The sequence below is a fragment of the Oncorhynchus kisutch genome, linkage group LG22 (assembly GCF_002021735.2).
Source record: "Oncorhynchus kisutch isolate 150728-3 linkage group LG22, Okis_V2, whole genome shotgun sequence".
In the NCBI taxonomy this organism is placed as follows: domain Eukaryota; kingdom Metazoa; phylum Chordata; class Actinopteri; order Salmoniformes; family Salmonidae; genus Oncorhynchus; species Oncorhynchus kisutch.
The window spans coordinates 2259694-2281501 of record NC_034195.2 but is presented as its reverse complement, the minus strand read 5'-3'; the positions used below and the strand labels follow the sequence as shown (position 1 = coordinate 2281501).

The window sequence follows — 21808 nt, the reverse complement described above, 5'->3', positions numbered from 1 at the left end:
CGAATCAGCGTATTCGTCAATGTTGTTGTCTGATGCAATACGAAACATATCCCAGTCCACGTGATGGAAGCAGTCTTGGAGTGTGGAATCAGATTGGTCGAACCAGCGTTGAACAGACCTCAGCGCTGGAGCTTCTTGTTTTAGTTTCTGTCTGTAGGATCAACAAAATGGAGCGCAGCTGCACGTAATGACGGTAACAGGTGCGTATAATGACGGGTAGTCTGGCGCCCTCGAGTGCCAGGGAGGGGGAGAGAGAGCAGGCATGACACACTTGCCTCACAAGCTACTGTAAGGTTTCCATCCAATTGGGAACAGATTTTCATGTGAATATTGTACAATCCACAATGAAAATATGTGATTTTTCCCAACAGAGGTGTGCTTCCACCAAATGGCGGTGTTGCTGATAAATCAGTGCGTGATGACGTAGTGCACAATTTATTTATTTATATCGCTATAGTTTTCATGTACTGAACAAAGTTCAATGTGTTTCCATTGCATTTTTAACTCTACCGATAGTTTTGTCACAAAAACTGTTGCGTTAAATAAATAGCAAATGTGCTTATTCTGGTTTTCTGCTTTAGCCGACAGCTGGCAGATACAGTGCTGGTAGGCTATTCGGGTAGGCTGGTCTACATAATGAGATTATTATGGATAAGAGTGAGAATATTTTTACTTGTCTAATGGCAGTCAATCATCGATCATCATGTCAAAAGAATAATACCCACGATATGTATTGGCAAGGAGCATCAAGATCACTGTTCACTAACCTGTGAAGTTCATCACAACTTATTTTATTTGTAGTCTAATAAACTGCATGGTTTCCCGCATTATAGTGGGAGGACAACACACCATATCATCACGTGAATGAAAGTTTACTTCGATATGATTGTTATTATATAAATATTTTTTCCAATGCCATTTCTCACATAATACATTTTACCGACACAAAAAGATCTCACCTTTGTCGAACAAAACATTTATCTGTTGGCATTTATAAAATTGCACCGAAACGCCCAATTTCCATCACAGCTGTTGGGCTTTGAAGAGTTTATGAAAGATATGATGTGGACATGTTCCTTCGGACCTAGAGACTGATTTGAATACCACTGAACAATGAAAGCTACTGTTGAAATCCACTCATGGCCTGAGAGCATCGAACAGTCTGTAAGTGTGTGTGTACTGTATGCAAAATTCTGTCATTGCACAGTTTTGATGACATTTAAAAAAAAATGATTTCAGTCATCTTAACAGCATTGAGTCTTATGCGGAATGGTGGTAGTGTAAATGCAGTGTTTGTCATGGGCTGCTGAATTTGAAAAGGGAACACTCTGCTTGAGGGTAAAGGCTGAAACAACAACACTCACGCAACACCTCACAAGTGGAAGGGACTTGACACAGCAGCAGGCTATTGCAGGTATTACCACCGTAGGTTATACTCCTTTGAGAGTGACACGATGAGTACAGCACAGAATGCCATCCCTACTAAACAAGATGCAACTTGATAATATGGTCACAGCTGATTCAAATAACCTACTTATTATTTGAATCAGATGTGTCTAGTGCTAGGACAAACACCAAAACATGCACCCAATCACATTTTATTGGTCAAATGCAGGACCGACAATGAACACCTACCACCTGCGGGTAGATTTCGGCATTGGGGGATACCTAGTCAGTTGTACAACTGAATGCATACAACTGAAATGTGTCTCCCGCATTTAACACAACCCCTCTGAATCAGAGATGTGTGGGAGGCTGCCTTAATTGACATCCACATCATCAGTGCCCAGGCAACAGTGGGTTAACTGCTTTGCTTAGGGGCAGGACAACGGATTTGTACCTTGTCAACTCTGGGATTCAATCCAGCAACTGCAATCTTTCGGTTACTGGCCCAACGCTCCTATCCGCCAGGCTACCTGCCGCCCCATTGTTGGGTAAGATTTATATTTAACCAGCCATGTTGGTGGGTGGTCAGGGCACCACAGAGTGAGATTTTCACTGTGGGGCTGTGCGCATGTGAAGAGCTGAGTGAAAGATTCATTTTTAGAAGCGCTGCGCACAGGCTAGGTTGGTTTTCTGTTTGAGTTTAAATTGCTAGGTAAGAGAAGACAATGTTTCTACTAGACAGACTCAATCTCACAGGCACAAACATGACTTGAGTCACACTACCACTTCTTCTTCTTTTTCTTCTTTGGGATTGTGTTGGCGGATCACATCCAATTTAAGGTGCATACACTGCCACCTACAGTACTGGAGTGTGTAACAATTCATGGCATACCTACATAAGATTACTTGTGATATGGTGCTATAAAATTGGGGGAAAGCCATCTATTAGCCCTCTCAACAACATGTATTTTTAATTTTTAAAACAACAACAAACACACCACCCCATTCCACTTTTAACCTATCTAATCCTACTCCAGACAAATGGTCTGGGAGGACAGAACACTACCACTCAACCCCCCCTGCAAATGTTCTGCAGTAAAACCTTGCAAACCCAACTATTTCTCTGCCGCTGCCACCACAACCTCTATTTTCTGTGACTTTCCATTTCTGCAGTACAATGAACAGCCATAGCTATGAATGACAAGAAACCTAACTTACTGAAGCACATATTCTTCCCATGACTCTCTATTAGTCTCTACCTACTCACAGGAATCCTCTAAGGATCCCTCACCCTGTACCCATCTTCCTCTACCACTCTCTTCTCTGCTTCAGCATACAGCTACTCTGACCATAGCAACCTCAACCTGCCTTTCTCTCACCGGACACCTAAATTCCCAATCTGGCCCTCATACTATCCCAGTCGCCTAATCATCCCCAGTTACAATTGGCTCATTCATCCTCCTCCTATCCCTAGGTCGGTGCTGTAAATGAGAATGTGTTCTCAGTCAACTTACCTGGAATAAGGGGAAAGGGTTAAATAAGGGTTAAATAAATAACCTCCGAGCTCCAGCCCCATGGGCACCCCCACAACTACCACACACACACGTCTCCACCAAAACTACACATTCCTTTGTCTCATGCCCTCCTGCACACTTCTCACAGGCACACTTCTCACACTTGGGCCAACTCTTTATCAGGATAGTTGCATACAAACATGACTGCCAACTCTGAGCACTGATTGGGCAAGGTCCTATCCTCGCTTACAAGGTACTGTTCAGCTGCCTCTGCAATTTTGTTTAGCCTAATCCAGAAATCTAGTGGACCCTCATTAGCCTATGAATAGATTAAATAGAAATCAGCTAATGGCATACCTGAGCAGACAGTATCCCCAAAGTGTTGCTTGAGAACACTGCCTTAACATCTGTGACAACAGGGTTGTTACACATCCAGACTTCGGTGACATCCTGTGCCCTCCCCAGGAGCCTAGACATCACCTCCCAGACATGCTTAGACCCAGTATAACCCCTCTTCTCTAGGTAGACTCCCATTAGCTCCTCCCACTCCAGGACAGAGTACTTATCTGAGCCATCATCCCTAAAGAAAGGTAGAGCACTAACATCTGACTTCACAACCAGATTCAGCTTGGATGCATCAATAAAAGTTGACCGACATTGCTCAGGCAAGGGAAACTGCTGGGATTGGTGAGGGGGATGTGCAGGAGAAAGACTTGAAGCCCCAGGCTGCAGAAAACCTGCTCTGATAGTTTCTCCTATCTCTGACCCAATCTGCTTAATAAGGTCACTAAGCTGACTCTGAAGTGTCCCATTATTACTGAGGACTGGGGATGATGGGACATCAAAAGACAGAGGCGGGATGCAAGGACACCCTTCCCTCTACCCACACTAAAATGCCCATCATAACTCATTTTATGGCTCAACAGAGCACTGAAATACAATGTAATTTACAGCATTCAAATACCAAAATATTGCAATGAACAAATTCCTCCAAAACATACAAAACATACAAATACCCTTATCTAGTGAATATGCTACATTCACCTTCAATATGTACAGTATATATTCACTTACAGCAAACCATCAACAAGTGCTCATGCGCAGATCACGCACCTCATCCACATGCACTGCTCCGTTGGTCAGCTTGAGCTGACCAGTCGGCAGGTCGCGGCACCAGTTTGTAGCGTGGTTTGTTCTGCGTTGTGTTTAATGTGGACACTGCCACAACTGGAGGTCTGCTTGTTTGATTTTTATTTGCCCTGTGCATGAAGAGACAACGCACAATATATTAGCCCTTGGAACAGTCACAGCTCTCAGGCACCTCGCTAGCTAAAGGTCAGGCAAGAGAGCCCAAAAATAAATAACAGGTGCTGTGTGCACACATTCAGTGCACAACAGCACACAATACAAGAAAAATGATAGACAACATAATTCGGACAAAATAAAAGACATACCTGCTCACAAAGAGACATCTCACAATATGTTAGCCCTTGGCACAGTCACAGCTCTCAGGCACCTGTGCGAGCACATGAAAACTCACTCAAACACTGTCCCAAGTACCCACAAGGTACAATAGGTACCCTAGTTAGCGAGCTCGGTAAAACTAGTTAACATAAATATTTACATTGTCCACATTGTAACAATTTAAGCCTACTAGCAAGTATGTGCCCCCAGGCCTGCCGGGAACCAAAAGTCATTCCGCAACCTAAGAATATTAAAGCCCCCTTTAATGGCTCAAATAGCAGTCCAATCAGCCTGTTACCACTTTTGGGAAAAAAGGGATTTGACCAGATACAGTGCTTTTTTACAGTAGTCAAATTGACAACAGATCTTCAGCAAGCTTGTAGGGAAGGACATTCAACAAGCGCTGATGACTGATTGGCTGAGAGAAATTGATGATAGAAAGATTGTGGGGGCTGTTTTGTTAGTCTTCAGTGGCGCTTTTGACATATCGATCACAGTCTGCTGCTGGAAGCTCTCTAGGACCCTTACTTTTCCCAATCTTTACTAACGGCATGCCACTGGCTTTAAGTAAAGCGGCTTTAAGTAATGCAGATGACTCAACACTATACACGTCAGATACGACAGTGACTGACATGACTGCAACACTTAACAAAGAGATGCAGTTAGTATCAGAGTGGGTGGCAAGGAATAAGTTAGTCGTAAATATTTCTAAAACAAAAAGCATTGTATTTGGGACAAATCAATCAGTAAACCCTTAACCTCAACAAAATCTTCTAATAAAAGGAGTCGCTTTAGCAACTGATGCAAGCAGTAGAATCCGATTAACCTCTTTGTTAAAGGTGTACCATTAGCGCCCCACCTCGACAACATCCAGTGAAATTGCAGAGTGCGAAATTACAATATTCGTAATATTAAACATTCATGAAAATACAAGTGTCTTACATTGTCTAAAAGCTTAACTTCTTGTTAATCCAACCATGTTGTCAGATTTCAAAAAGGCTTTACGGCGAAAGCACACCATGCGATTATCTGAGGACAGCGCCTCACAAACAAAAGCATTACATACAGTTTCCAACCAAGCAGAGGCGTCACGAAAGTCAGAAATATCGATAAAATAAGTCACTTACCTTTGAAGATCTTCCTCTGGTTGCAATGCCAGCTACATAACAAATGGCCCTTTGTTCGATAAAGTCCTTCTTTATATCCCCAAAAAGTCCGTTTAGTTGGCGAGCTTGACTCAGTAATCCACCGGTTTCCCTCATTCAAAATGCATACAAATGAATCCCGAAAGTCAAACTGCGTTTCTAATCAATCCTCAGGTACCCTAATATGTAAATAAATGATCAAATTTAAGACGGAGAATAGTATGTTCATTACCGGAGATAAATAACGAAGTGCGCACAAACACTACAGCCAAAATGGGAGCCATTTGGAAAAACTACAAATTCTAGCTCCTTTTTCAAAAAACAAGCCTGAAACTATTTCTAAAGACTGTTGACATCTACTGGACGCCCTAGGAACTTCAATCTGGGAGGTATTCCATTCATATTGCCATAGACAGCCATTATGAGTGGTGAGCTCCCCCAAAAAACTTTCCCGGATGGATTCTCCTCGGGTTTTCGCCTGCTATATCAGTTCTGTTATACTCACATACATTATTTTAACCGTTTTGGGAACTAGAGTGATTTTTTTATCCAATACTACCAATTATATGCATATATGCCTAGCTTCTGGGCCTGAGTAACAAAATAGATCAAATACACTTTTTGGAACAGTGGGACTGTGAAGCAACACAAACATAGGCACACTCACATACATACACACAAACGATAACATACGCACTATACCCACACGTACATGGATTTTGTATTATAGATATGTGGTAGTGGTGGAGTAGGGACCTGAGGGCACAGTGTGTTGTGAAATCTGTTAATGTATTGTAATGTTTAAAAAATGGTATAACTGCCTTCATTTTGCTGGACCCCAGGAAGAGGAGCTGCTGCCTTGGCAGATACAACTACAAATAAGTGTGTGGCGTCAATATGTGTGTGTTAGTGTGTAAGTTGATGTAGTGTGTGTGTGTGTGTGTGTGTGTGTGTGTGTGTGTGTGTGTGTGTGTGTGTGTGTGTGTGTGTGTGTGTGTGTGTGTGTGTGTGTGTGTTGGAGTGTCAGTGTAGTTTGTGTGAGTGTGTGGGTAGAGTCAACTGAGTGTGCATAAAGACAGTTCAAGAGAGTCATTGCAAAAAAATTCAGATAAATAAATAGTAAAGGGGATCAATGTAAATAGTAAATTGTCCGGGTAGACATTTGATTAGCTGTTCAGCAGTCTTAGGCTTCAGGGTAGAAGCTGTTCAGGAGCCTTTTTGTTGAAGACTTGGTGCTCCGGTACCGCTTGTCATACGGTAAAAGAGAGAAGAAGAAGTCTATGACTTGGGAGGCTGGAGTCTTCAACAATTTTTGGGGCCTTCCTCTGATTTTGGGCCTTCCAAGCCATGAGGCCAAAGGAATTCTCCGTATAGCTCCGAGACAGGATTGTGTCGAGGCACAGATCTGGGGAAGGGTACCAAAACATTTCTGAGCATTGAAGGTCCCCCAGAGCACAGTGGTCTCCATCACTCTTAAGCAATCGGGGGAGAAGGGCCTTGGTCATGGAGGTGACCAAGAACCTGATGGTCACTCTGACAGAGCTCCAGAGTTCCTCTGTGGAGATGGGAGAACCTTTCAGAGAGACAACAATTTATGCAGCACTCCACCAATCAGGCCTTTATGGTAGAGTGGCCAGATGGAAGCCACTCCTCAGTAAAAGGCACGATAGCCCACTTGGAGTTTGCCAAAAAGCACCTAAAGGACTGTCAGACCATGAGAAACAAGATTCTCTGGACTGATGAAACCAAGATTGAACTATTTGGCCTGAATGCCAAATGTGACGTTTGGAGGAAACCTGGAACCATCCCTTCAGTGAAGCATGGTGGTGGCAGAATCATGCTGTGGTGATGTTTTTCAGCATCAGGGACTGGGAGACTAGTCAGAATTGAGGAAAAGATGAACGCAGTAAAGTACAGAGATATCCTTGACGAAAACCTGCTCCAGAACGCTCAGGACCTTAGACTGGGGCAAAGGTTCACCTTCCAACGGGACAACAACCCTAAGCACACAGCCAAGACAACGCAGGAGTTGCTTCAGGACAAGTCTCTGAATGTCCTTGAGTGGCCCAGTCAGAGCCCGGACTTGAACCCGATCTAACATGTCTGGAGAGACCTGAAAATAGACGCTTCCCATCCAACCAGACAGAGCTTGAGAGGATCTGCAGAGAAGAATGGGAGAAACTCTCCAAATACGGGTGTGACAAGCTTGTCGCGTTATACCCAAGAAGATTCGAGGCTGTAATTGCTACCAAAGGTGCTTCAACAAAGTACTGAGTAAAGGTTCTGAATACTTATGCAAATGTGATATTTCAGTTTAAAAACCTGTTTTTGCTTTGTCATTATGGGGTATTGTGTGTAAATTGAAGAGGGATAAAACAATTTAATCCATGTTAGAATAAGGCTGTAAGGTATCAAAATGTGGAAAAAGTCAAGGGGTCTGAATAGTTTCCGAATGCACTGTATGTTTGAAACATTGAATTGCAATAAAATTGCAGTATTGAATCGCAATAAATATAGAATCGTGTGATACATATAGAATTGCAATACATATTGCATTGTCAATTCCCAGCCCTATAATTGACTCAACTTGTGCTCAAAATAATGGAACGTCTGAAGGATTTTACTATGTCAGTGGAGTAGAGAAATCAGATGGAAGTTGTTTCTCTTGCATTGAAGCAACTGGAGGTGCTGGCAGTAAAGGTTTCATGGGTCCAAGAAGTTGGACCCGTTCTAAAATGGACCGGTGGCTTTCCCACCTGGACCCAATATGCATAAATACATTTTCAAAAAACAGATAACTGTTCCAAATGGACCCGATGACAGCCGGACTCCTTCCCGAAACGGGTTGTGAAAAAACAGACTCAATAAAGACCCATGCCTGTTTCGGATCCGATAAACCTGTTCAGATCTGAGGGTAGAACGACAGAGAGAGCGAAAGAAAGCCAGCGCCATAAAAAACTAGGGATATTGGCCAAACATTTACCTAAAAACAGCTTATAACAAATTACAAAAAAAAAAAAATATTTATTCAATGTGTAGCATATGCTAAACTGTATAGCCTATTTGGTTTGAACTTTTCTAAAACAATAACTGTCCACCTCACAGTGGTTGATTGAGGCCGTCAGTTTGCCTCTCTCACCCTCTCTCTCCTCAGCAGCAGGCACACGTAAAGGTGAGCATCCGGAACCAATTTCTAACATACAGTATAGGCCTATGTTTTATTGAGTTTCAATTGGTAACAGACTCGCACAGTTATCACCTCACACCTAAAAGGACGGGTCCAAAGGACGGGTCCAAACGGTATATGAAGTGTAATCGCACATACCTGAAACCTGTGGCAATATATCAGACTCGACCCAGATCCAAGATAAAAGTTTGAATTAAGGATCCGAACCCGCTCGGGTCCCGGTCGGATCTCGGAATTTCGGGTCTGGTGGACCCGTGAAGACCTCTAGCTGGCATGTTTAGATCAGCATAGACTGAAGGGATGGAGCTCGATTCCAATAATCTGATCAGAGACTTGATCAAGACCTAGCATAACTCTGAAGCATTTAGCTCTTTGCAGCAGCTACTGTATCATCGCTCCAATCCATTGATTAACATATACACAGGTCATTCTTCCCAATGGAACAAGTCAAACAACAATAGTTATCCCTAGTTTAATGTGCAAGTAATATAAAATGTTTTGTTGATAAGTACCTATTGATCCTGACCCCTCTCTCTCTCTCACTCTCTCTCTCTCTCTTCATTCATCCCTTTTTCAGAGCGAAATGGAAGCTTTAAGAAATAATAACCTATCCCCTTACTCAATTGGGATACAAAAGTTGTTGCCGTCTCCAATTTGTCAGTGGATCCAGAGAGCTAGGCGCTCGGTGCGAACGGCTGATATTTCATTCAGTGCAAACCTGCTTTTACTGACTCATCACTGACCTTGTCAAGCCTGAGTGTTTATGCAACGCTTTCTGTATTCCCTCTCTGTATTCCATAGCACCTGATAAGTGCTCCGGAATTGAGGTTTTGAATTGAAAGTATCTCGGCAATGTGACCACCCCCCCTTTTTGGCACGCATTCCCGGATTGTATAAATCTGTGCGCCTCACAAGGTAAAGCAATGTAATTTGTATGCAAATGAAGTCACAGAAGCAGAGTAGGATATAGCGTACGGTATGAAATGTCAACATTTTAATCTGTCATATTATGAAGAATACGGTACACGTGCCAATAAGAGAAATCCCAAAACAAGCAAATGACAGACTGGGATAAAATAGGTAAAGAGGCTATAACCACACCACTAACATTGTCATAGTCACATTCTTTTTGATACCAAGAGATAAGTTAATAGTCTGGCCATTTATCATCTTAGCATTAGTGCCATAAAAGCATTTGATACCCTTTTGTTGCAATGCGAACAATGACTTTCAATTTCAAAGTTGTTTTGGTACCCAAGAGCATAGACTTTGTGGATATTTCCAGGTTTCCACTACATGTAAATCTGTGGAGGCTAGAAGTTTTTCATTTTACATAATGTAATGCCTGTGCTGGCAGCCTTGTGGCAGGGTTTGAGAGAGTGGGTTTAGAGGGCCATCTCGCTCTCAGACACGACATCTGAGAATGTTTGGGCTGAAGGAGTTTCGAGGGGTTCGATATCACTGCAGCATTCTGCATCTCTCACCACGCAGTCTGCACAGAGAGCGCTTTAAATGGCATATTCTTGGGGCTGATGTAACCATCCTCTTAAAAAGAGAGAAACGCCAGACGTAAAAGTTCCCCTATATCTGCAGGCTATGTTTTTCAAGAGGCCTCTTATAGCCCACCTCAGCAAAACTCAGGCCACAGAGGGCTATTGTCTCATCACATACTCATGAGCAAGAAGGGTTTATTTGCTTTCAGCTAGCTTCATACCCATCTGGCCTGTAGAAAATCAATTGGACAAAAAGTTATTTGCACAATAAATAGATTTGAATACCTACCACAAACACAAGTGCAGCAATTCTTTGTGAGTCTTTCAATGGCTGACGCCACTACAGTCAATGTGCCAGCTTTTCCGTGCCAGACAAGTCTTTCTGTGGAAATTAAATGTGAACAGTCGCTCTCATAGAGCTTGTGATGCTGTACTGCAGTGGTCATCAACCTTTTGTGAGTCAAGATCACTTTGAGTCAAAATGCAAGCCGAGATCTACCGCTGAGATTTTTTTCCTAAACCACTTAAAAAACATATGCCTATGCAACATTAACCTATTAGAAACAGTACTGCATTAATGAGAGTTGTGCTATAGACCAAATTATATATATATTATATTATATCATATTAGCTTTGCTTGAATTGCCCTGCCAATGCATTTTTGTTTTGATCATTTAAAAAGATATATATTTCAACACTGGTAATAGATCAGTTGTTGTATTACTTGTGAGGCACAGTTGAGTGACCATACATTTAAATAATGTGCTTTTAATATTACTGTGCTGGTGGTGCTTGCATCTGATGGTCAGTCGCACCGCTCTCCCTTAACTCCACTGACACTGACCAAAAAGGGACACCGTCTTCCAACTGATGGCGAAACTTGAGTTGCACATCATTATTTCTACCTCAAATGATTGTTACTCCTATGAACAGAGAACGGTAAATATTCTTTGACATTAAAAAAAGACCCAAGCTTCTAATAATAACAATGCAAGTCTATCGATACACTTTCCTACTCAATCATTACAGCTGCAGTGGTGGTTGTAAGGTGAGTAGAAGTAGGAAGAACCAGCTGAATCAGGTGCACCTACCTCCAACAATGCGAGACAAATAAAAAATAGGAACACAAGGCTTGATCATTGGGTTTTTACAGAAATGTTTGGTGATCGACTAGAAATGTCTTGGAGATCGACCAGTCCATCACAAATGATCAGTTGGTGACAACTGCCGTACTGTAACTTCCTTGTCCGAGGAAAAAACTCACAGAAAAACTTCAAAGGCCTGTGATTATCCCAGGGGCAGTACTGGAAGTAGTGATATGATAATGGTAAACTTGTTTTAGAGGCAAACATGGACCTCTTATGTGGGTTAAGAGAAAAGGAGCAAGACTTAGCAGTACGCTACTGGGTTGTAAAATGCTCTTTCTGTAAAGAATGAAGACGAAGTGCCAATTGTGCAGAGGTTGGTGAAGTACCCATGTTGCTTTGTGTTTTTCTTTGCAGAAAAAAGTCTGATATACTGTGATGCAAGTGTAAAGGTTTACAGCACAGGTGGCTGCTGAGGGGAGCACGGCTCATAATAATGGCAGGAACGGAGCGAATGAAATGTCATCAAACACATGAAAACCATGTTGTATTTGATACCATTCTACTGATTCGGCTCCAGACATTACCACGAGCCCGTCCTCCCCTATTAAGGTGCCACCAACCTCCTGTGGTGTACAGAGAATACATAACTACGTACACTGCTATTGCACCAACCTATCTGTAACTACAGTTGAAGTCGGAAGTTTACATACACCTTAGCCAAATACATTTAAACTCAGTTTTTCACAATTCCTGACATTTAATCCAAGTAAAAAGGCCCTGTCTTAGGTCAGTTAGGATCACCACTTTATTTTAAGAACGGGAAATTTCCGAATAATAGTAGAGAGTGATTTATTTCAGCTTTTATTTCTTTCATCACATTCCCAGTGGGTCAGAAGTTTACATACACTCAATTAGTATAAAATCAAATCATCAAATCAAATTTATTTATATAGCCCTTCGTACATCAGCTGATATCTCAAAGTGCTGTACAGAAATAGTATTTGGTAGCATTGCCTTTAAATTGTTTAAAGTGGGTCAAATGTTTCAGGTAGCCTTCCACAAGCTCCCCACAAAAAGTTGGGTGAATTTTGGCCCATTCCTCCTGACAGAGCTGGTGGTACTGAGTCAGGTTTGTAGGCCTCCTTGCTCGCACACACTTTTTCAGTTCTGCCCACATTTTTTTTATAGGATTGAGGTCAGGGCTTTGTGATGGCCACTCCAATACCTTGACTTTGTTGTCCTTAAGCCATTTTTTGTCCTTAGCCATTCTTCAGCTTGAAAGCCTCCCCCTTTTTCCTCCAAACATAACGATGGCCATTATAGCCAAACAATTATATTTTTGTTTCATCAGACCAGAGGACATTTCTCCAAAAGTACAATCTTTGTCCCCATGTGCAGTTGCAAATCATAGTCTGGCTTTTTTTATGGCGGTTTTGGAGCAGTGGCTTCTTCCTTGCTGAGTGGCCTTTCAGGTTATGTTGATATAGGACACGTTTTACTGTGGATATAGAAACCTTTATACCTGTTTCCTCCAGCATCTTCACAAGGTCTTTTGCTGTTGTTCTGGGATTGATTTTTACTCTTCGCACCAAATGTTCATCTCTAGGAGACAGAACGTGTCTCCTTCCTGAGCGGTATAACGGCTGCGTGGACCCATGGTGTTTATACTTGCGTACTATTGTTTGTACAGATGAACGTGGTACCTTCAGGCATTTGGAAATTGCTCAAAAGGATGAACAAGACTTGTGGTCTTAGCTGAATTCTTTTGATTTCCCCATGATGTCAAGCAAAGAAGCACTGAGTTTGAAGGTAGGCCTTGAAATACATCCACAGGTACACCTCCAAATGACTCAAATTATGTCAATTAGCCTATCTGAAGCTTCTAAAGCAATGACATTATTTTCAGGAATTTTCCAAGCACAGTCAACTTAGTGTATGTAAAATTCTGACCCACTGGAATTGTGATACAGTGAATTATAAGTGAAATAATCTGTCTGTAAACCATAGTTGGAAAAATTACTTGTGTCATGCACAAAGTAGATATCCTAACAGACTTGCCAAAACTTTAGTTTGTTAACAAGACATTTGTTGAGTGGTTGAAAAATTAGTTTTAATGACTCCAACCAAAGTGTATGTAAACTTCTGACTTCAGCTGTACATCGTGTAACTACTATAATGTCAATAGGTTACATGGTTTTATTATCACTTGACAAAGTGAAAACTGGAGGTTTTCTGATGATATTTATTTGTAGTGGTGTTATTAGCAGTATCAGCACAACACCTTTTCATTTTAACATATAATAATGCCTGAGTTAATTTGATCCCAGTGAAAAACAACACACCAGTGTTGTTTCTTGAGGAAATATCTTCAAGCAACATATAAATAGTATTGTTACATGAAGGAATGTTAATTTCATACCACCAGAATAATAATGTTCCCTGTAGTGCTGCAAACCCCTTTACCCCTAATGAGCAACAATAGTGTGCAAATCGCTTGATTTTCCAACCTCTATCAAAATTATACAACACTGTAACATGGGTATGGCGTGCCGTATTCCATACAGAACAGACTTGTTAGCAGAACACGGGATATTAACACATGAAATCCCTGCCTGGCTTGATATTGTCACCTCCCCCCTATAATGTGATATTCCACATCAAGTCCCAATTGGCTGCAATGAGTTCTGATTCCTGCAGTGCCTGAGTACTGCGATATCCCCTGATAGCCACTGCTACTAGCCGAGCTCGGTAGCCTTCGTTAATATTTCATGAGGATAGGTAGCTTACAAAAGGAACACATTACACTGTGAGAATCAGACTCTCCTTAACACAGAGCCGGTACGTACACTCCTACATTTACACTGTGAGAATCAGACTCTCCTTAACACAGAGCCGGTACGTACACTCCTACATTTACACTGTGAGAATCAGACTCTCCTTAACACAGAGCCGGTACGTACACTCCTACATTTACACTGTGAGAATCAGACTCTCCTTAACACAGAGCCGGTACGTACACTCCTACATTTACACTGTGAGAATCAGACTCTCCTTAACACAGAGCCGGTACGTACACTCCTACATTTACACTGTGAGAATCAGACTCTCCTTAACACAGAGCCGGTACGTACACTCCTACATTTACACTGTGAGAATCAGACTCTCCTTAACACAGAGCCGGTACGTACACTCCTACATTTACACTGTGAGAATCAGACTCTCCTTAACACAGAGACGGTACGTACACTCCTACATTTACACTGTGAGAATCAGACTCTCCTTAACACAGAGCCGGTACGTACACTCCTACATTTACATGCCATCATTAGAGGCAACCACCTCGCCGTGTGCTTTTCACAATGCTGTAATAGGTGATGTAAGTAATGAATGACCAATTATTTCATACAAATTGTAATCAATATTTTATATTAATCAGGCAAAAGACCTTTCCCCAGTTTGCAGCGCTGAGCGAGGCACGATCATGTAGTGGTTTAATTACTATGACATGTGGAATCTGTCCATTCATTAGATAACAATTAATCAAATTGGGAATTGGAATTGATTTTTGATTTAGTGGGTGTTCACACACAGATGCTACTCCCACCCTGCAAGATAGATATTGAAGACATTGACATAAACAGGAAGATTGAATAGAGGTTACAAATAAAAATGGAAATATGGAAGCTAAAAGGCCATTTCATGAACAGGTACACAGCACATGAAATGGATTTGATGGAGATCTACTCTGAGCACTCTAACTGGGGAGTCCTATGGTATTTCAACTTGAAAGGCTATATGGTGGAAATGGCAACATGGCAGAAGAGATTTGGTGAGAGGTTTCATAAATCCACGGTGTAAAAGGCTGGTGATTTTTCTGACAGCCATTTTTTGTCTTTTTTTATTTGACCTTAATTGATCCAGGTTTTATCTCATTGAGATAACATCTCTTTTCCAAGAGAGACCTGGTCCAATAGCAGCAGGGGGAAACAGCGTTTCAGACAAAACAACTTACATACACCAACACAACGTTAAACAAAACAATAAACACGCATGCAGTGCAACAATTACACATTACGTTAAAAACTTGAAAGTCTTGACTAAAAACAGCTGTCCCAAAGACAATTACAGTCTTCTATGATATGTACATCGATCAAGTGTTTAAACTCCACCAACCAAACTAGATCATCAGGTTTTAAAATGTTCACGAGAGAATTCCAGGACCACGGAGCTAAGTAACTAAAACTATTTCTACCATGACCTGTTCTAATTTTTGGTATTGTTAGAAGCAAATGAGAATGGGACCATAATTGATATTTATTTACCAACCTGAATAAAAAAAGAACAGAGATAAAATTGCATTTTACCCAATATGACCTTATAAATCACTGTATACCAGTGTTAACGCCTACGCAAGGTCAATGACGACCAGCCAACAGCGCTGTAGAGATCACAAGGATGTGTTAGACGTGTTTGATTTGTAATGAACCTGAGGGCTGCATGATACACTGAATCAAGTGCTCTCAGGGTAGTGGCTGAGGCCTGCATATATATAACATCACTAAAATCTAAAACCGCCAGTACATCGTACCAGCTCCTTCTTGGCCTCCAAAGAAAAACAAGCCTTCTAGGCGATAGCGATAGATTAATGTGTGTACAATGTTCCCTCTGCATGGCGTCCTGGCAGGTGGCTGAGGGTGGAAGGTCACAGCAAGTCACGAAACAGCTAGCTCTAAACCTTGTTTACTGTACCCTCCGAGACAACACTTAGTCATACATTTAACTAAACTTTCAGAAGTGTTTACTAGATTATGTCGCATTCATTTTGAAGTTTTATCAGCGATTTCCTTCAGACAACATCCCATCATGGCGCCCCTCAGAGAAGTGACGCACACGAAAATCCCCCAAACTCCCTTAATTACACCCAACAATGATATAGATGACAACAGCTAAGCATAATAATTTGGAGGTTGGAAACACCAGGGGAAACAGATTGGCCATTACCCTTAAAAAGGTATCAATTTAGGGTTAATAACTAGTTGTGTTTGGGACAGTAATGTGGCGAGATGGCTCCCCTGATGGAGCTGGAAGAGACACAAAGAGATGGAACTGTTGCAGACGGACCGTAACGAGAGATTGGATTCCAAGGGGAGATCATCGCTTAAGTCAGAGCAGAGAACCTAATGATATAATAGAGAAGTCTCAAAATTATGGAAGGTTATTATGGACCCAATTTAAGAGGGAGGACTTCTCCTGTTGATGCACCGACGCGCCTTATCAAGTGTTGTTTATTTATATTCCCTGTGATGGATTCGTCACATCTGGCAGAGGTTTTTGAGTGCAAACAAATCAAGCTAAGCACATAAGTCGATAATACAGTCTGTCAGGCGCCACCTAATGTTTTTTAAACACCTAAAACCAAGTGATACAATTTGATATAATCTGAAATGTAATGCAGTTCTTACACTCAAGAGTGGATGGATGGAAGGAAGGATTTCTCTGGCTCCCTCATCTGTATTCTGCTACTGTCCACATGAATGAATCAGATAGTGATGGTCTGTTTCTCTCCCACTGTCTCCCTCCCTTCCTCCACCTCTCTCTATACCTGTTCTTTCTGCCATGACCCTTCACTGTCTTTCCCTGTCTATTTTCTCTCCTCTCCATTTTCTTCTTATCCACTCTGTCCTCTCTCCTCCTCAAATCCATCCCTCATCTCTCCTTCATCTTGTACGTCCTCATCTTCACTTTCTCTTTCATTTCCTCTCCCCCTCTACTTGCTCTCTCATTCCCACCTTCTTCTCTTATCTACCTCACCTCTCTCTCTCATCCACTCTTTTTGGCTCTGTGTCTTGCTCTCCTCAACACATTCCCATCTTCACTCCTATCTCTCTTGCTCCTACGTATCTCCACCCCTCCATTCCTCTCTTTCACACTCTTCCCTCACATCGCCCTCCTCACTACCTCTCTTGCAACCCCTCCACTTCTCTTTCTTTCCAACCCTCTATCTTCCCCCTCTCTCTTTCTCACCATCTTTCCCTCTCTATGCCGCCAACCCCTTCTCTCACCCCCCCCTCCATACCTCTACTGCTCTCTCTTTTATCCCTCCCCGTCCACGATTCCACTTCCTTCTCTCCTTCATCCCTTCCCTTTGTCCATCTCTCTTCTCTCTAATTCCCTCCCTCCTCCTCTCCCCACAGGTGGTGTGTGCATTGCCCAGTCTCTGAAGATCCCCAGGGAGCCCAAGCCGGGGGAGTTTGACAAGCTTATTCTGCGATTGCTTGAGACCTCCAACGCCCGAGCCGTCATCATGTTTGCCAATGAGGACGACATTAGGTGTGTGTCTCTGTCTCACACGCACACACACACACACACACACACACACACACACACACACACACACACACACACACACACACACACACACACACACACACGCACTCCTTCAGTCAGTGCACTCTAGTCGCCATCGAGTTAAAAACAGTGTTTATCCTCCATCAATTAATCCACAAACCCTTCACTGTGGATTGAGATAACAATGTTCCGATTAACTCCGGGACACTATAGGTAAGACGGCCTGTCTATGCGGTGGAGTGCATTGTATTGCAGTTCCTTTCAGCACATAAAGAACTCTGGTTATCTCGCCTTGATCTGAATAAGATTGAATTAAGCGGCAATGATCATCTGCACATTTGAATACTAGAACTCGAATGAAAGCTGTCTCAACTGAACACCTGCAACTCGAAAGAGGGAGAAAAAAACTATATTTCGAATGCTCCTCAACCGAAAGCTCAGCACCTGAGGGTAATAAGTAAACTCAGTTTCCCAAACTCCAGAGGACTGGGTAGAGCCACAGATCTTTCCTAAAATTGTTATATTAGACCGGATCTCCCTGAGGTTGAACTGAGGAGGAGTTGAGAACGTCTGGTGAAGGTGGCTTTGCAGGAATCAAAACTGTAATATGGTTTCCTTCCACATTTACCAATTTCTTTAAATAGCTATATGGAAGCCATCAGGTTAGCAAAGCTTAGCTGAATCATTGGAGATATTGGATACGTATCTCAGTTTGGACAATGACAGTTGAATATCTTTCCCTCTCTCTTTATAATTTTTTACATTTTATTTTTTTAATTTAACCATTATATAACCATTATTTAATTTCTTGAATTATTTAATTTAACCATCATTATTTTATACCACATTTTCATTTACAGCAATGACCTGGGGAATAGTTATAGAGGAGAGGAGGGGGGGATGAATGAGCCAATTGGAAGCTGGGGACGATTAGGTGGCCATGATGGTACGGTATGAGGGCCAGATTGGGAATTTAGCCAGGACAAAAGGGTTAACACCCCTACTCTTACGCTAAGTGGCATGGGATCTTTTAGTGACCACAGAGAGTCAGGACACCCCTTTAATTCTCATCAAAAAGACGGTACCCTACACAGGGACATATCCCCAATCACCGACCCTACTTAGCATCAGTGGCAAGCCAGTGGTGGGATGCAGGGTGGTATGCTGTTGGATGATGTTGCGGTTGGGGTCGAACATATACAAGAAGTGAATCGGAATTAAGTTAATTTAAATTCAGTGATTCGGAATGTAGCAACTTTGTCTTCTTCTCACAGGCGTATCCTGGACGCTGCCAAACGCAACAACGAGACTGGTCACTTCCTTTGGGTTGGCTCGGACAGCTGGGGGTCCAAGATCTCCCCTGTGGTCCAGCAGGAGAGAGTGGCAGAGGGGGCCATCACCATCCTCCCCAAGAGAGCCTCCGTGGACGGTGAGAGAACAGGAGACACTGAGCCTTATTGACCCTACTCAGCAAACAATGGGAAATAATGCATGTGTTTTAAGCACTGTGAGATGTACAACACTTTTGTGTTATAGGATGTGGCTTCAGGCTGAAATAAGTGTATTTTGTCTCTGTTTTTATTGTTCTCCTCAATTTTCATCCTTATCTTAGCCTTCGACCGTTACTTCCGGAGTCGCTCCCTCTCCAACAACAGAAGGAACGTGTGGTTCGCGGAATTTTGGGAAGAAAACTTTGCGTGCAAGTTAGGGATGCATGGCAAGCGACCTGGGAGCCCCAAGAAATGCACAGGTACAGCATGTTCTTTCTTAAGCACTGAGGGAAGAGCATTATCTGGGGACGAGGAAGGTCTGTGCGTTCCCTCAGTGCAAACCTGACTGTTTAAACAGTGCACTGCAGAGATTAGACAGTGAACAACAGAGAGACAATAGTCTGTTGCTGGGGTGTATATTCATCCCAATGCTATACAGACCGTAACCATGATAGTCTGGACCATCTCACACCCCAGCCAATCAATGCCATGCTTTTGGTAGCCAAGAGGTGATGGATGGATGGCACAGGAGGCTGGTGGTACCTTACTTGGGAAGGACGGGCTCATGGTAATGGCCAGAGCGGAATAGGTGGAATGCTATCATGGTTCCCATGTGTTTGATGCCATTCCATAAGCTCTGTTCCAGCCATCATTATAACTTATAACTCCAGTTATAGCACTGGAATTTCATTCCACTGGAATTTCACTTTCAATATCTCTGGGAATATGTAGTGGAAAGGGTTTGCTCTAGCTTGAAATGGGAAACATCCGTATGTAGCACTCTGCGAATGTACAGTAACTCTCCCAGGCACAAGCAGCCATTTTGCAGAGACATGCTGTATGTCTGAAGATGTGGATGCATGTGTTTGTGTTGAAGACCTCTGGAGACAAAGGCATCGGATCCACACATTCTGTGTAAATGTGTTTCTTTGAGTGTGTGTGTGTGTGTGCAGGGAAACTTTACATTGTGTTTGAATTCATTATCTTTCTATAATAACATTATCTTTCTATAATAACATTATCTTTCTATAATAACATTATCTTTCTATAATAACATTATCTTTCTATAATAACATTATCTTTCTATAATAACATTATCTTTCTATAATAACATTATCTTTCTATAATAACATTATCTTTCTATAATAACAAAGAAATGCAGGATGTATTAATGTGTTTGAGCTTTTTTTCGTGACTGGGGATATGCAGAGGCAGACGGCTGTCCGTTGCCCATATCCCAGACGACACTTATTGTTCTGACACGGTGACTTGAAATAATGAGAATAATTATGGAGCTGTTGTCGCCGTGCTCTCACTCGCCCCCCCCCCCCCCCCCACTCTCCTTATCTGCAATAGGATGCACACAACGCTGCAGTGCTGATAGATACGTCTGTTAACAACACAGCCAGATCGCCTGATTATTATCTTTTTTTTAAAGTCAGTAGGGAAGGCATCAAATCACGACAGCGCGACAAAAAAGGCAGTGGATTCTGTCATTAACAAAGCGGATGCGCCATGATCCAGCGAAAGCAAGTGGCACATACTAACTATTGTGTGCAGAAAATTATAAAAAGGTCTTGCACTTAAGCCGACTGAGGGAGACAGCCAGATCAGCCCGAGGGTGTTCCAAAATGAATTCCACATCACTAAGCTTAGCATATACAGCGCTTGTCTACTGAGAGTTGCATTGTGCTGACGACAATGTCCCCACTGTGTGGGCGAAAAAAAATGTAATCCTTGATGATTTTGAGGAGTTTTTCTGGAACACAGGCACTTTGGGACAAATCCTTTGGAGACATGGCAGACACACCAAACAGGATTTGGTAAACGCACGGTGAGAGTAGCCAGGCAGCAACAGGACCGAGGGGAGAAGAAAAAAGAAACACCAATCTCAGCTTTCCAAAAATACCCCCATGTTCGTATCTCTCTCCATTATAAAGCTCATGTAATTTTGCCTGAGCAAGGTAGACGGTTTGAAATCTGTTTGCCCCTGTCAAAAGCACTCCGGGCTTTTTCACTCTATTCTTTCCCTGGTGTGGGAGCGAGGGGAGCAGCTTGAGTAAATTTTATTAGCAACTCGAGATTGAGTTTTAGTGCCGTGAGGAGAGGAGCTGCATGGGCATCTTTTATCTGGAGCTGTCGCTGTCTGCAGAGTAATCATGCAACAGGACAAACGGCTGAATCAGCACCACCTCTGATCATTGTCCATATGTGTGTTTGTGCGTGTGTGTGTGTGCACGTGTGTGTGCTTATTTTTTTGTTTGTGGCCATTGCAATATCACACAATATCCCTCTCTTAAACCTATAAAGAAAAGGAAAAATGCTGACATGCTGAAGAATGCATTTTGTGTTTAGAACCAGGTGTTTGGTGCAGACATACAGTACCAGTCAAAATATGCCAAGAGTCTGCAAAGCTGCCATCAAGGCAAAGGGTGGCTATTTTGCAGAATCTCAAATTGTAAATATATTTTGATTTTATAAAGACACAAGGCGAGACCCAGATGCAGACACAGGAGGCAGATGGTTCGAGTCTCTGATATTTATTGAACAACGAGGGGCAGGCAAGAGGCAGGTCGAAGACAGGCAGGAGTTCATAACCAGGTCAGAGTCCGAACAGTACAGGCTCGAGGTGAGGCCTAGGCATAATGGTCAGGCAGGCTCGAGGTCAGGCCTAGGCAGAATAGTCAGGCAGG

At 42.4% G+C, this 21808-nt stretch overlaps 1 protein-coding gene across 1 annotated transcript in view; it reads left to right on the top strand.

Moving 5' to 3' along the window:
• LOC109867642 (metabotropic glutamate receptor 8) overlaps positions 1-21808 on the top strand; it is a 216355-nt gene that overhangs the window by 142235 nt on the left and 52312 nt on the right. The window contains exons 4-6 of the mRNA XM_020456892.2: positions 17472-17607; positions 18900-19054; positions 19238-19375. Of these exons, the coding sequence (XP_020312481.1) occupies positions 17472-17607; positions 18900-19054; positions 19238-19375 (429 nt within the window). The remainder of the gene's footprint in view (positions 1-17471; positions 17608-18899; positions 19055-19237; positions 19376-21808) is intronic.